The 16,870-nt window shown below is 35.0% G+C and overlaps 2 protein-coding genes across 6 annotated transcripts; one reads left to right on the forward strand and one right to left on the reverse strand.

Moving 5' to 3' along the window:
• Nucleotides 1-588: 588 nt before the first annotated feature.
• Nucleotides 589-3,266, forward strand: LOC115724837 (pentatricopeptide repeat-containing protein At1g63330). The gene has a single exon (XM_030654192.2). It carries the CDS (start codon nt 812-814, stop codon nt 3,005-3,007), a length of 2,196 nt encoding a protein of 731 aa, XP_030510052.1. The 5' UTR covers nt 589-811; the 3' UTR covers nt 3,008-3,266.
• Nucleotides 3,267-4,573: 1,307 nt separating this feature from the next.
• LOC115724832 (receptor-like serine/threonine-protein kinase SD1-8) lies at nt 4,574-15,044 on the reverse strand. Of its 5 annotated transcripts, XM_030654187.2 has the most exons (8): nt 14,006-14,144; nt 13,818-13,850; nt 13,524-13,658; nt 13,266-13,459; nt 5,718-5,928; nt 5,364-5,619; nt 5,118-5,268; nt 4,574-5,025 (listed from the first exon to the last, which is right to left on the reverse strand). In XM_030654187.2, exons 1-8 carry the CDS (start codon nt 14,007-14,009, stop codon nt 4,708-4,710), a joined length of 1,302 nt encoding a protein of 433 aa, XP_030510047.1. In that variant the 5' UTR covers nt 14,010-14,144; the 3' UTR covers nt 4,574-4,707. The 5 variants fall into 5 exon arrangements, with proteins under 5 accessions (XP_030510047.1, XP_030510043.1, XP_060973010.1 ...); XM_030654183.2 differs by having other exon boundaries at nt 13,818-15,044; XM_061117027.1 differs by having other exon boundaries at nt 5,364-5,601; nt 13,266-13,444; nt 13,818-14,980.
• Between the last annotated feature and the right edge of the window lie 1,826 nt (nt 15,045-16,870).

Genomic DNA, 16,870 nt, shown 5'->3' on the forward strand with positions numbered 1-16,870 from the left:
GGCAAAGGTGAAATTGTGCCCCTAAAAATGAGCAAAAAAATTTTGATGACCTATTTGCACAGACAAAAGTTTTCCCACCTATCACTTTAACCACGCGGGAAATTTTTCCCTATTGTTTGGTAACTTTTGTCAACGCATATATGCGCCAGTAAAAGTAAAATTTCACCCCTAAAGACGGGTAAAAAAAATTTGATAACCTTTTTCTAGTGCATATATGCGCTGATGCCGGCAAAAGTTTTTCTCCGACACTATTGACACACCATAAAAGTTCCTCCCCTTTTTTAGACTTTTATTAGTGCAAGATTGCACCGGCAAACGTCTATGAACCAATGGAAATGGTTCACGACATGAGGCAGTTTATTTTCAAACTTTTGTCGGCACAATAGTGTACTGGTAAAATTTTTGGCTGAATACTTTTGCTCTTCATTTAGCTCCTTTATGTTGACGATTTTTGCCATCACATTTGGCCAAATACGCTGATAAAAGTCGCATTTCTTGAAATAGCATTAAAGTGAACTTTGGGGAAATTTTTGCCCCAATTTGCAAAAGAAAAACCACCTAGAAGTCCGAAGACGTTTAGTAGTGTACCCTACCTTTGAACCAGCAGCTTTCGCGCCAGATAGTATAAATGTAAAAATTCTCATACCATACCAAATCTGAAAAGAATATAAAATTTGGTGTAAAAACAAAGATGGTAAATTTTGTTGAATGATCTCTCGTTGTTTGACTAATTGGTACCCAAAATTTGAACTTAGAATATATATCACATCAGTTCGACTCCACTGGGCTTGGACTTGCTTCCATATAGGTGATGATGCGTAGGACTAGTCCGAGAATTACTTGGAATTTGTTCAACGCAGGATTCAATAGAGGTAATGCGTCTTCTTCGTCTTCTTCTTCAAGTTTTTCAGTTATTGTAGCACAAACTCATTCCCAGACTGTAACCAATGAGGTGGAAGTCCGTACTGTTAAAGATGCTCTCAACATGTTTGATAGAATGTTCCACTTGCGACCTCTGCCTTCTGTTGTGCGTTTCAATCAATTCTTCGGTAAAATTGTGAAAATGAAACACTATTCCCTTGTGATTACTTTCTACAACCAAATGTTTTCAGTTGGAATCCTGCCAGATGAGTATACGCTAGGCATTTTGATTAATTGCTTCTCTCATTTAAAGCGTACCCGTTTTGGTCTACCTGTCTTGGGAAATTTCATCAAATTTGGGTTTGAATTCAATACCATTACTCTCAATACTTTAATTAAGGGGTTTGTGGATGAGGGTAAAATTGATGAAGCACAAGTTTGGTTTCACATTATGTTAGCAGGAAAAGGATTTAAGCCTGATATAATTACCTATAACACATTACTAAATGGTTTTTGCAAGGTGGAGAAAATTGATATGGCAAAAGAATACTTTCATCTTATGATTGGTGAAGGTCATCCGAAGCCTGATATAATTATTTATAACACACTACTAAATGGCTTTTGCAGAGTGGGAAAAATGAACGAGGCAAAAGAATACTTTCATGGTATGATTTCAGAAGGTTTGAAGCCTAATATAATTACTTATAGCACATTAATACATGGTTTCTGTAAGGTGGGGAATGTTGACAAGGCGAAAGAATACTTTCCCATAATGATTGCAGAAGGTTTTAAGCCTGATAGAATTGCTTATAACACATTGATAAATGGATTTTGTAAGATGGGGAAAGTTGATGAGGCTAAAGAATACTTTTACATTATGATTGCAGAAGGTTTTCAGCCTGATATAGTTACTTATAACACATTACTAAATGCTTTTTGTAAGGTGGGCAACACTGCTGCAGCTATACAATTGCTGAGGAACATGGAGAAAAAGTTAACCAAGCTTAACATAATTTCTTATAACACTGTTATTGACGGTCTCTGCAAGGATGGATTAGTTGTTGATGCCTTGGATCTCCTCTCAGAAATGACTAAGAAAGGATTTGTTCCGAATGTCATTACTTACAACAGCTTGATACATGGAGCATGCTTGCTAGGCCAACGGCAAGAAGCAGTGAGGTTATTTAATCAAATGATCGATAAAAATATTACACCCGATGTATTTACTTTCAATGTTTTGGTTGATATGCTTGGCAAAGAGGGTGATGTTGTAGAGGCGGAAAGACTGATTAATAATATGGTACAAAGAGGCATCAAACCGGATTTGGTCACATATTGTTCAGTCATGGATGGTTATTGTTTGCGAGGTGAAATTGATCAGGCAACTGAAATGTTTCAGATGGTTAAGAAAGATTTCAACATTAACTTGCATAGTTATAATATAATAATCAATGGGCATTGTAAGAACAAGGGGATAGAGGAAGCTCTTGCACTGTTTCGAGAAATGTCTTCATCGAATGGATTAATTCCTGATGTTGTTACTTACAACACTCTCATTGGTGGTTTGTGTACCGTAGGAAGAACTCATGCTGCTCAAGAGCTATTTGCAGAGATGCTAGCTGCTGGCCAACTTCCTAATATTCAAACTTTTGCCATTTTACTTGATGGGCTATGCAAATATGGACAAATGAAGGAGGCACTGAAAATATTTCAGGATATGGAAGAGAAGAAGTTACCAGTGAATATTGTTATCTACAGTATCATCATTGGAGCTATGTATAAAGCTGGAGATTTTACAGGGGCAAAGGATCTCTTTCGCAAACTATCATCGAAGGGCTTGAGACCTGATGTAAAGGCTTATACAATCATGATAGATGGACTTCTAAGTGAAGGTCTTGTAGGTGAAGCCTTAAATTTGTTTAGAGAAATGGAAGAAAATGGATGCGCCCCAGATAATGGGACATATAATATAATGATCCGAGGACTTGTCAACAATTGTGAAATATCAAGGGGAGTTGAGTTCAATAATGAAATGGTGAAAAGGGGTTTTTCTGCAGATGCTTCAACTGCAGAGATATTTATTAAAATGATATGTAATGGTGAAATAGATTCTTCTTTGCAGCCAGTGATTCAAAAGAGTTTATGAATTATTATTGGTCAGACATATTTATTAAAGTGATATGAAATGTTGAAATAGATTCGTCTCTGAAACAAAGTAATCCAAAAGAATTTATGAGCCATTATTGGTTTTCTGAAGATGTATTTGTTGTCAAATGAAAAATTAGTTGATGCTTTTAATGGCATTCATATATATGTTCTTTCTAACATCCGTGACTTTTTTTTTTTGCTGAACTCTAACATCTGTGACTTAGTTTGAATGGATCAAATGTCATTTTTCGAGTTCATCTTACAGAGGCTTGTTGAGTGGTTTTATTTATGCTTGGAGTTCTGAATGTTGCAAGCTGTGAAGCTCTTTTATTTTCACACTATAAAATACTTATTACCTTGTGATCTGTTGAGTAAAGGCATGTCTACAACCTCATAGACTGCTCGAGACTGAGCTTAGTAAACTGATGCTGAGAGAGGTATTTCCTTTCAATTTGTTTTGATTTGTAGTGATTTGCTCTGTTTCACTTGTTGTTGGGCTTTTGCTATGTTAATTGCATTTTTTTAGTCTCCTAGCCTTTTTTTTTTCCTGATTTGGTAATTTTAAAGGAACTTCTTGCACTTTCTTCTTGAAAATTCCCTTGCAAAATGCAATTTTGACATGTTACATTATTTATGTTCTGATGACATGAGTTTCTCAAGGACCAGAACACTAGCTTGTTACTTTCGAGACGAGCCCAAGACTGGAGAGCATGCGTTACAATGAGAAGGCGGTGCTGGAAGTCCTCATCAGGTGACAGCACTTGCCCACTTTCGAGAATTCTTGGGAGAGTTTTGAAGTGATCAATGAACAGTTCTCATCCTTTCACCTTGAAAACGAAGTGCATCTGTGAGGGGGGTAATGGTAGACCATTGGTAAAATATGGCTGGGTTGATGTGTAATGACTGCTGACTCGTCCGAGAGAGTCTAGAGTTGTTACTGAGTGCTGAGCTGTTTCGGGAATAAAAGGGGTGTGAAGAGAGGAGACGAATTGGGACAGACCAGGCCCTCAAATTCCTGGAGGTGTTTTCCTTTCATTTCTCTTGTAATTTTTCTACTGTTCTATCATCGGATCTGTATCTGAAGCTAACATTCCTAGCTCAGCAAGTATTTGTTCAATTGTTCTGGTTTACTGTTACATTGATATTAAATCCTACTTGAAACTTATCAGTCTCATTTACTGGAAATGTCAAACTGAAACTTGGTATGTCACAGTGTACTAAAGTCTTATTTTCTACATTGGTAAATTTTGTAGCCATTGGTTTGGAAAAGCAGAACACTGATTATCTAGCAAAAGCAGACACTAGTGAATTATTTAAGATTAGATAAGAAGTATAATTATCAACAAGACCAGTTTAATCTGAGACTGAATGTCTGAAAAAATGCAGATTGAACAAAAGAGTAAAATATAGTTTCACTTAAGATGAACACACGTTGTATGACTTAATGTGAATGCCAATGCTCTACTTTGTTGATTAAAGGGTTTCTTCTGTTACTTCTCTAAATATTCTTTGTTTAGATCTGTCAAAAGCTCTCTTTCTTTATGTTTTGATGACTTTTCAATAATTTAGTGACAATGTTCATCATTATGTACCATAGAATAGACAATAACTGCATAGTCATCATCTCACAAGTCAATATTTTAAGAACTAGACTAGTAACAATCTCATTTACAATTTTGTATATGCCTACTTGCACCCTCAACGGGGTTGTAACAGCGAAATTGTTGCATCATCAATAGAATAGAGCTCTCCTCTTGCTCTGCATAGACAACATTCTTTATTTAACTCACCACTTTCATTAATGGAGAATGCAGGTTTCTTAGGACTAATGATGGCTGCAGCTTCATTCTTGAGCATCGATAAAACCTCCAACATGGATGGCCTATCAACCGGACTTTCCTGCACACACAGTAGAGCTATCTGCATGCATCTTTCTATTTTGCAAGTTGACGAAGAGTCATCTAGTGTTTGATCAACGATTTGTGCTCCAAGACCTTCTTTCCACAGTTCATATGCCTGAAATAGTGGACTCATTCAATATACACATTTTTATTGGAAACTCTTTGAATCACAGCATTGATAAAACTTACAAGTAGAAAACAACTTACATATTCCAAAAGGTGTAGATTTTCATTCAGACCATAGTCACTAGTATTTCTCTTGCCACTTATGATTTGGAGAAGCAGAACACCGAAGCTATAAACATCATATTTCATTGAATATATGCCTTTCCTAATGTACTCAGGGGGTACATAACCACTGAATATTGCATAGGCACAAGGTAAATGGTCAGCAGTAAGAACAAGCACAAACATACAACACATGCTATAGAGTACTCACACTTAATTACTTACTATGTTCCAACAATCCGACCAGTGATTGCTTCAAATTCATCTTTTCTGAACATTCTGGCCAAACCAAAGTCTGAAATCTTTGGATTCATTTGATTATCTAGCAAAATGTTGCTAGCTTTTACATCCCGGTGTATAATAGGAAAATTCGAGTATTCTTGGAGATACAAAAGACCTTGTGTAATTCCTTCAATAATGCAGACACGTTTCTTCCAATCTAAAAGATGCCTTTTGGTTTGATCTGCATTAGCCATTAGTTCTATGGTCACTGGTTTCAATTAACATAAGTCAAACAAAAGAAGTAGATTTCAAGAATGTTTTTAAAATTAGAGAAGAAAAGACTTAAAATTTTCATACCAAAGAGGTAGTGATCCAAGCTATTGTTCGACATGTATTCATAGATAAGCATCTTTTCGTCCCTCTCTATGCAATATCCCAGCACTCTAACAAGGTTTACATGTTGCAGGTTTGCAGTCAGCTTAACTTCATTCTCAAACTCTTCGAAACCTTGATTTGATGTTTTCGAAAGTCTCTTCACTGCAATTTCTTGTCCTGTCCTCAAAGTACCCTAATGGAAACCAATGTGCTTACTAGAAAAATTAGCAATCACCAAAAACATTTGAACCAAATGTACTATGTGTTAGACTTTTTATTTGGGCTTACATTAAATTTTATTGGTTTTATTAAAACTTGGGTTGATTGGATAGTTCTTTGCTGTGTTAGCCCATGTTGTTGGTGATCAATTGTTAATGGGCTTAGCATCTGTGAGTAAAGTCTAGGTGAAGCAGAAGTGTGGGCTTTTCTAGTTGACTGAAGCCTTTGATGAGCGTGCCCGGCCAACTAGGGTTTTGTAGCTAAGTCCCCTCCCTAACTCTATAAATACATATTGTCTCATCACAATTGTATACCTTTTGATAATCAGAGAAAATAAACTGCTTCTGATTTAGAGATCTAGGGAGGAAGACTTAGTTGATAGTATTGCACTATCAAATTGGAGTAACTGCTGTGGATCAATCAGAGATAATTGCTATGGATCAATCAGGTACACATACCTAATTATTATATCTTATTATTGTGTTCCATGTTATATACAAATAGATCTTGGGTTAATTGTTAATTTATATAACATGTGGTATCAGATTGCCTATTGTATATGATTTAGAACCTATAATTTGTATATCAATTAATATGTATATGTTAATTTTCTTCAATTACATATTAATTTCGCTATTATTTTATATTGAATTTTTTGTTTTTCAATCTTAAAAGGTTAGGGATTTTATTCATTATTGAATTTTCTTTCTTTTGATATATTACTTGCTTAAAGTAATTGAACAAATTAGGAGAATTTTAATATTAAATTTTTAGGGTTTATATTTTTTTTCTTTATGAAATTTAATTTGGGATTTTTGATTCTATGGTTTATACACTAAAATTGATGGTGCAAATCTCATTACCAATTGATTTAAAATGTTTCTAGACGTTTGATTTTTTCGAATGGGATGAGACACATAGCCAAATCGGTTCTTTAAGTTCTTATATTTTCGGATTAGTTTCATTAAAATTCAAGCATTGTTTTACATGTTTAATCCCAAATTGAACCCATAAATAGAGTAGAAAATCGATTCCGGACAAAACCCCTAGCTTTCCCGTTGTTTTCGTCGATTTTTGGCATTTTTTTTCGTCTCCGACCCGACCGCACAGGAACCGGTCGTGCGACCCACTTTCGTAACCGGTTCAAGCTTGAAGATGAAGTACGCCAAAGAAAGCCCACTCTCGGCAGCGGCGCGTGGGGGCGCGTGCGGTGCCGTCCGGCGTCGTTTTTTGACGATTCTTTTTTCCAGCGTTATTAGAATTTAATTTCTGATTTTTTGGTGATTTTTAATTAATTTTTTGACTCCGTTTAATAATTATTATTATTTTAATGATAATTATGCGGTTAAAAATTATTAAAAATAATTTTTAATGATTTTTCAAAATCCGTAAATCATAGAAAATTTTTTGGGTTTCTTCTCGTTCCATAAGACATAGTCACTCTCTTATTTGATTTATATTGACTATGTAATCTCTACCAATATTTTTTGTTTCACATCTTTTAATTATTTGTTGTTCTAAAGTTATAAAACTTGATTGTTTGATACAAAAATAATGTGTTATGGTGGACACTTTATTTTTTGATTATCAATATAATAAAAGCAATTACATATCTCTTTTGGAAATTTGGTTGAAAATTATTCTTTTTCAATGATTGCTTTATCACCAAATTTCACATGTTGAAGAAAATATTATATTTTTTGGTTGACTATATGTGTAATTACTTGCCCAAAGGTAGTATTTACATATATTAGTTCACATTCCATGAAGTGAGTTAATATTAAATGTATATATTTTAATTATTTGCCCAAAGGTAATAATTTAAATATATAAATTTATTATTATTTTTTGCTTGAATTAATACATATTTTTTAAGAAATTTATTTGCCCAAAGGTAATAAAATTCTTAAATGATATGTATTTTTTCTTTGTTGTTAACTTCATGAAGGTAGATCATGTGTGTGTTATATTCTCACCCCAAAGGGGAGTTTATAATGACCAGTTGATTCTACAATATTTTCTAATACATTGCTCATATTGCTTATTCAAGTTTTAATTTTTTGAATTTTGCGGTCTCCTTTCTGCGAACAACAATAACGTTTTCATCTGAATTCTGAATGCTTCCAACTTTAAGACATGGAAACGAGATGTGAAAATTACTTTAGGCATAATAGATTTGGACTTATGCCTTCGAGAAGAAAAATCTGCTGATCTTATTCTAATATCAGAATTGTTGCCCAAAAAATTCTTCATGCACATTGGAAAAATTCAAATCATCTTAGTCTCATTGCTATGAACCGTTTAATTCCTGAACATCTTTTGATGGTTTGCCAAACACCTCAAATACTAATGAGTTTTTCAAAGTAGTAGAAAAACTATTTCACACTAGTGAAATCGCTAAAGCTGGACATCTTATGGATGAAATGGCAACCATTAAGTATGAAAAATCAAAGGAGTGCGAGGTTTTATTATGAAAATTATTCATGTTCAGATCGAGTTGAAAGAACATAATATTCCTCTTCCCGGCTTTTACACCATTCTTTAAGTTCTTCATGAACTCCCTACCTCTTTTAGCTTTATCAAGACTGTCTAAACACTTATAATAAAACATGGAGTTTTAGTGATCTAATTTCTCAGTGTGTAGCTGAAACAAGCAAGCTAACAAAATGAAAAGAATGAGTCTTCTCACTTTGTTTCTCAACTCAAGCCCAACAAAGGATAAAGAAAATATGAAAAGAAGCAACCACAACCAGGGGCTAAGGGATCTCAGAAAGCAAATAAGTGAGAGGGAGTCAAAGCTTAAAGTGGCACTTATGTTGGAGTTGATGTTATCTATGTTGGCACACTTATTCTTGAATTACAGTTTAGTGTTCAGATTATTTTGAACAGTAATTTCTTGATTCCTACTTTTAAAAGGAATTTAGTTTCGCTTCCGCTTTTGGTTAAACAAGGATATTCTTTTCATTTTGCAAATGATAATGTTGACATTATGCTTGACTCTCGAATTATTGGAAATTGCTTTTATTCTGATGGTCTTTACAAGTTGTCATTGGCTCCTTTAAATTCCTCTTTTAATGTTGTGAATTCTGTGGGTAAAAGACCTCATATTAAGGAAACATCCTTATTGTTATGGCACAAAAGATTGGGTCATATTTCCGGAAGAAAGGGTTGATCGTTTAATTAAATCTGAAATACTTCCTCCTCTTGATGCTTCTGATTGGGATACTTGTGTTGATTGTACTCGTGGAAAATTGACTAAAACAAGAAAAAAGACTGCAAACCGCAGTCAATCTTTATTGGAAATTATCCACACAGACATCAGTGGTCCTTATTCCACCACGTTGTGCAGAAATAAGTATTTTATCACTTTTATTGATGATTTTTCTCGTTATGGATTCACCTATTTAATTAAAGAAAAATCTGACGCCCTTGATAAAGTTAAATATTTCGAAATGTTCTTCAGAAACAATTAGGAAGAGTCATCAAAGTTGTTCTTTCAGATCGTGGAGGAGAAATTATGGTTGTTATTCAGAATATGGACTACGCATGAGGCCTTTTGCCGCATATTTTCTCGAAAATGGTGTAGTTTCTCAGTACACTATGTTAGGTTCACCTGAACAAAATGGCGTTGCTGAAAGGAGAAATCACACTCTCATGGATATGGTTAGAAGTATGATGAGTAGAACAAATCTTCCAGAGTTTTTATGGGGTGAAGCACTTATGACTGCAACTTATATTTTAAATCGTGTTCCTAGCAAATCTGTTCCCAAGACCCCTTTTGAGTTGTGGACTGGCGGAAGCCTAGTCTAAATCATCTTCGTGTATGGGGTTGTCCAAATGAAGTAAAGATTTATGATCCTAATTTGAAAAAGTTAGATCCGAGAACAAATCGCCGTTATTTCATTGGTTATCCAATGCGCTCAAAAGGCTATCGCTTTTCTTGTCCTACTCGTGGTACGCGAATTGTTGAATCTCGGTTCGCTAAGTTTCTGGAATTTGATGTTGCTGAAAAAATTCCTTCAACATCTCTTGAAATGGGGGAGTCATCTAAAGGAATTTGTATTCCTATGTCATTTTCAAGAGATGATAATAGTAGTCTCCATCCTACTCCAGTTGGTAATGCTCCCAGTGTTGATGAATACATTGCTCCCGATATCGAAGATGATAAAGGTCCTATTATTGATGAAGGGCCTATTAATGATGAGACTCCTATTGTTAATGAGAATCCTGTTATTGAAGAAATTCCAGTTGTGAAAGATATTATTCAAAACAATGATCAACAAAGAGAAGTTATTCCAGAAGTACCTCCTCTAAGAAGATCTCGCAGACAAAAGAAGTCAACAAAGTGTCATGATAATTTTGTTTATCTTGGAGAAGGAGAATATGATATTGATCATTTTGTGGATCCCGTCACTTTTAGTGAAGCACTTAATAGTCCACAATCTTCAAAATGGTTAGCATTACGGATGATGAGATCGACTCCATGAAGAAAAATGGTGTATGGGAGCTAGTTTTATTACTCGATGGTTTTAAACCAATAGGTTGTAAGTGGATTTTAAAGGCTAAAAGGGATAAAAAGGGACGATTGAAAGGTTTAAAGCGCGTTTAGTGGCTAAAGGCTTTACTCAAAGAGAAGGTATTGATTACACTTTGAAACTTTCTCACCGTTTCCACTAAAGATTCATTCGAATTATTATGGCCTTAGTTGCGAATTTTGATTTAGAGTTGCATCAAATGGATGTTAAAACTGCTTTTCGAATGGAGAATTGAATGAGGAAGTCTATATGTCTCAACTTTGAAGGCTACAAGGAGAATGGAAAAGAACACTTAGTTTGCAAGTTGAAACGATCCATTTATGGTCTCAAACAGCATCTCGCCGGTGGTACTTGAAGTTTGACCAGGTTGTGACATCGTTTGGTTTCGTAGAGAACAAGTTTGATCGGTTGTATTTATATGAAGATCGGTGGGAGTCGTTATATTTTTCTTGTTCTTTATGTAGATGACATTCTACTTGCCAACAGTGATTTGTCACTACTAAATGAGACCAAAAATTTTCTGTCTTCCAATTTTGATATGAAAGATCTTGGAGAGGCATCCTATGTTTTGGGGATTGAGATCCATCGTGACAGGAATCGAAAAGTTCTTGGCTTATCTCAAGAAGCTTACATTAATCGTGTGCTCAAAAGGTTCAACATGGATTTATGTAAAGCTGGTTCTGTTCCTATTCTGAAAGGGGACAAGTTCACTAAGCAGCAATGTCCTAAGAACGACTTGGAAAGAGGAGCAATGAAGAACATCCCTTATGCAAGTGTAGTAGGGAGTTTAATGTATGCTCAGGTTTGCACTCGACCTGACATAGCTTTCGTAGTCAATGTTCTTGGGAGATATTTATCTGATCCTGGCCTTGATCATTGGGTTGCAGCCAAGAAAGTTTTGAGATATTTGCAAAGAACGAAGAGTTTTATGCTTGTGTATAAGCATGTTGACAATCTTCGAGTTGTTGGTTATTCGCATTCGGATTTTGGTGGTTGTGTAGATGATTTAAAGTCAACTTCGGCTATATTTTCACCTTAGCAGGTGCTGCTATTTCTTGGAAGAGTGTCAAACAGACTTTGATCACGTCATCTACTATGTATGCTGAGTTTGTTGCATGTTATGGGGCATCTTTGCAAGCTTTGTGGCTGAAGAATTTTATTTCGGAGATACGAGTGGTTGATTCTATTTCCACACCTATGCTAATCTATTGTGATAATGATGCTGCTGTTTTCTTTTCAAAGAATAACAAGATTAGTAGTGCTTCTAAACATATGGAAATAAAGTATCTCATGCGGAGACTTGGTCAAGAAAGGAGACATTGTCATTGAAAATTGCAAGACCGAGTCGATGTTAGCTGATCCTCTAACCAAAGGGTTAAGTGCCGTGCTGTTTAATAAACATGTTGTTAATATGGGCATTTTAGAATCTTTTGTTCCTTTGGGTTAGTGGGAGTTTCTTGCTTTATCTTTTGAGATTACATTTATATGTAATTTACTTATTGATGTTATGAACTACTTTGTGGGCCAATACTTTTTGATTATTGGATGTTTATGCTTTCGCTTAGGCTTTGTTATATTCTCGAGAATAATTGAATTGAAAGCATGTAGTTCATATCTTGTTGTGATCATTGTATTTTAAGTATTTTTGCTTAATGACAATGATATGTTGTTGGCTTAATTCTTTAAGCATATTTAGTGACACTAACTTATTTTAAGTGGTGTATGATGAATTTCACTGGCTTATTTATTAAGCATCACGGTATCAGTGAAATTGAGGACTGATAAGGATATTATGTTATTTTAAATTGATCACATGTTGAACATAATTCCTTACCACACTACTAGACTTATTGACCATGTCGATTTAATACTTTGGTATTTGTGATTATGAATGTCTTTTGTTGAGCTAAAAACAATATGACTGTCATAGTTCATTATCAAAGATTAAATTGGACCGGTATGTTGAGATGCTATCAGAGAACTATCAGTTTTTAAAGTGGCCACAAATGTTTTCCTGTTGTTCAACCCATGAGTCGTTTTCAAATAAAATTATTTTGATATATAATATATATGTATTAAAATCAATGTAGCCCAAGTGGGAGAATGTTAGACTTTTTATTTGGGCTTACATTAAATTTTATTGGTTTTATTAAAACTTGGGTTGATTGGATAGTTCTTTGCTGTGTTAGCCCATGTTGTTGGTGATCAATTGTTAATGGGCTTAGCATCTGTGAGTAAAGTCTAGGTGAAGCAGAAGTGTGGGCTTTTCTAGTTGACTGAAGCCTTTGATGAGCGAGCCCGGCCAACTAGGGTTTTGTAGCTAAGTCCCCTCCCTAACTCTATAAATACATATTGTCTCATCACAATTGTATACCTTTTGATAATCAGAGAAAATAAACTGCTTCTGATTTAGAGATCTAGGGAGGAAGACTTAGTTGATAGTATTGCACTATCAAATTGGAGTAACTGCTGTGGATCAATCAGAGATAATTGCTATGGATCAATCAGGTACACATACCTAATTATTATATCTTATTATTGTGTTCCATGTTATATACAAATAGATCTTGGGTTAATTGTTAATTTATATAACACTATGATCAATTAGGACAAAAAGGACAGTTATCTTTCTTTATACACTAGTTGCCAAGATAAAAATTACACCTCAATATTGTTTCCATGTGCTTTTATTTTTGCTGTTTAATAAGAAAAAATGGTGAAGCAGTAATTGCAAACTTGGAGATCTTAAGTAAACAATAAAAGGGTCTAGTAGTACCTTGTATACAGGTCCATATCCTCCCTCTCCAAGCTTATTTTGATTTGAGAAGTTATCTGTAGCTGCCTTAACAGTTGAATAACTAAGTACTTGCAGATTAGAGGCATCGCTGCCTCGATGATCAGTAGCTAATCTGATTTTGAGTTTATAAATTGACCTTTTAATGATATTCATAATCCCTACAGCCAAACAAGCTAAGTTCATTTAGATAAAAGTACCAATAGTCTTTTATATCACACACAGCTAAGAAAATATTACCTGTTGAATTGAGTGCTCTTCTTTGTAATAAACACAAGATGGTTGCCAGCAAAAGAATAATCATAGCAGTTGTAACTAGAAAAATGGTCAATAGTCGATGCTTCAGTCCTTGCTGATCTCCATCTCCCTCAAGAGCTATCAAAGTAGTTGATTTTATGAATTATAAGGTACTTTTCCACATCTAACAAAATAATGCAAATAATCCCCACAACTCCTTTTAGGTGGAAATTTTAACTTTTCAAGCTAAGATTAGGATGTAAATAACTAAAACACCATTCATACCAAATGAGGTACCTGCTTTGGAGAGAACCCAGTTGTTATCGTTTCCTACATGAAACACAAAATAGCCCATAAGATTCATCTTCTTTGCATAGGAAACTTTAGCCTTGATAGCCTCAACATCATCAAAGCTAATAAAGTTTTCCCTTAGTTTGCAGAAGTTTACCGCATAAGTATCATTGTAAAAAGACTTTACACCATACCCATTACTTCCTATGTACCACTTTAAGAAATTATAGAACATAGACCCGTCTAAGGTGATTCCTGGACCTGTTGATGGAGCCCCAATTGAATAATCATTTGGGTTTGCAAGGGTCCAAGCGTAGCCAATATAAGGCAATCCCAAGACCAGTTTACTTGCTGGAAATCCTCTGTTCAACCACTCGTGAATTCCACTATTGGTGTTAATCACTTGGTTGAATGGATCATACAAAGCAGCATGAGGGTTAGAGAACTTTGATGTTGTTGGCATATAGTAGTCGTACGATTTAACATGAACCCAATCCAAGTTCTTCTTCATCGCGTCAATCGGGTAACTCACTGAGTTCAAACTCGGCATGATATGACTCACCATCACCAAGAGCAACTTCGACTGGTTCTTTTTTCTTGACTCAGAATCTATGGCAGCTCGCCACTCTCCCAAAAGGGTTCTCAAAATTGTCATCTCCAAGCTCGAGCTTGGTGGCACACTATAAAGGTCTAGCCCATCAAACCCATTAAGCCTAGCTGTTCTTATTGAAGATTCGATAAAGGATTTTCTAGAGGAAGACTTGGTTAGCGCTGAGAGAAAGTTTGAATCTTGATTTTCACCAACCCAGATGGACATAATGGTTTTTACAGATGGGGTTTTAAGCTTGACAAGATTGGTGAATGTAGAGAACTTTTCTGAGCTAGAGGCATTAATATAGAGCTGGTACGAGGAAACATTTACAGAAACAAAACCAAAGATTAAGTGAGTGAAAAGAGCAGAGTTGATATCTGAAACAGGGAGCTCTGTTTGTGAATCGTAATAACCGATTTTCAACCAAGATTTTGAGGTCGAACACTGATTAAAAAACAACAGAAAGAAAAGGAGACTAGCAAGTTTGAAAGCCATATTGGAGAATGATGAAGCAATCATGAACTATGGTAAGATCTTCTGGTATATTATAATAATGTATCATTGACATTAACCAACGTTTTCAACTCTTAAACGTGTGAAAAGAGTTTTAGTGTCAAGTTCGGGAGCCAAATTGTCTGTCAGATGCACGTGTGCCAATTCCTGTCTCAGCCAATTATATATGAACAACTCATTTAAAATGGCACATATGCATTTGACAAATCTTTCATTAATTCAGCTACTTTTACTTTTTGTTTTATTATATGATATTTCTTTTGAATACTAATTCATTATTAAAGGTAAAAATTTTTCATCAATATTAACTCATATATGAATATTTGGAATCAAATTGCATGATATATAATTATATATAGGTTAATTAGTAATTTTTTCTTCTAAATTTTGATTGTACTAAATTGTGTCCCCTGAATTTTTTTTGCCGTTAGAAATTCTTCCCGAACTTTTGAAATTGTTAAATTTAAGGACTTTTGTCTAATTTCATTCAATTTTACTGTTTCAGTGATATGTACCAAACTATGCCCCTTAAACTTTGATATGTACTAAATGATGTCCCTTGAACTTTCATCCTTGTTAGAATTTTTTTACTAAAATTAGACAAAAATCCTTAAATTTAACAATCTCAATAGTTCGGGGAAAATTTTTAACGGCAAAAAAAGTTCAGGAGCACGATTTAGTACATGTCAAAATTTAGGGGAAAAATTACTAATTAGCCTTATATGTATATATATATATGTATATTACTTGAGAAGTTATTAAATATTGATTTGATGCTTAAATTATGTAAAATAAAATTGTGATTGAAAATGGGAAATGGGAAATTTGATTTTTTATTTATTTTGTAAACCCAAATTAAAACCTTAAACCTAAGTATACCAAATTGGCCATATAGGTATACTTTATTTTAAACCCCAAAATACTCCTCTCATTTTCAAACTACTGTCACTCTCTTTCCCTCCTTTCTCTCTTAGATACCCTAAACCCACGATCATCACCGCCCCAGTATCGGTCCACCGCCCCCTACCCACGACGATCCACCACCCCTCGACCACCAAATAATCGAACCAACGACTACCGAGGACCGCCCATGACCACCACGCAAACCGACCGAACCCACCACCACATATTCTCTCTCTTCCTCCCATCTCTCTCTTTCTCTCAAAAGCATTTTCTCTCTCGAACCCATCTGAGCACGAAGACTACTCGACCGAACCCACCACCACGCAATGTTGGCCAAGGTAAGATTTTGTCCCTATGGTATTTTTTAATATTTTTATTATTGATTTAGGGTTAAAATATTGTTTATTAGTTTTAAAGTGTGTGATTTGTGAGTTTTTTATTAGATTTAGGGTTAGATTTGTTATCTGTGATGTAAAAGATGGATCTAGGAAAAAGACAAAGGTCCGATATAGGGCCCGATGTTGTTGAATTATATTTTTTTTTGTTAGGGTCCGATGGTGATTATCCTTCTTAATTTTTGGTCAGGGTCCGATAGGCTCGACATGGGGCCCGATAGTGGGCCCGATGTCCACATTGAATATTTATTTTTTTGCTAGGGCCCGATAAGTCCGATACATGGACCGATTATAGTTCGATGCTTATGCACAATTTTTTGGACATCTATTTTTTTTGTATTTTTTGCAGTCTTCCAAAGTTCCACGTCTTTTACTTCCAGTGTCAGAATATTACACTAGTCGTGTGACTTGGGGAGGTGGTAGTTGGTATTACTCCAATGTGAAAGCCAAGTTTATAGAAATGCAGTTGTTGGAAAGGGTGAATGAGGAATCCCCTTTCAAGAATTTCTTTTGAGAGAGAGCCATTAGCGTTTTCAGGTGCACTTATCCATCAATTGTTCATGCATAAGATCAAACCAGATAAGGATGACGAAGTGTATTTCTACATTGCAAGGAAGATATGCCAATTTACCCGAGATGAGTTTGCCCTAGTGATT

This window comes from Cannabis sativa, chromosome 6 (genome assembly GCF_029168945.1).
Source record: "Cannabis sativa cultivar Pink pepper isolate KNU-18-1 chromosome 6, ASM2916894v1, whole genome shotgun sequence".
NCBI classification, from domain to species: Eukaryota; Viridiplantae; Streptophyta; class Magnoliopsida; order Rosales; family Cannabaceae; genus Cannabis; species Cannabis sativa.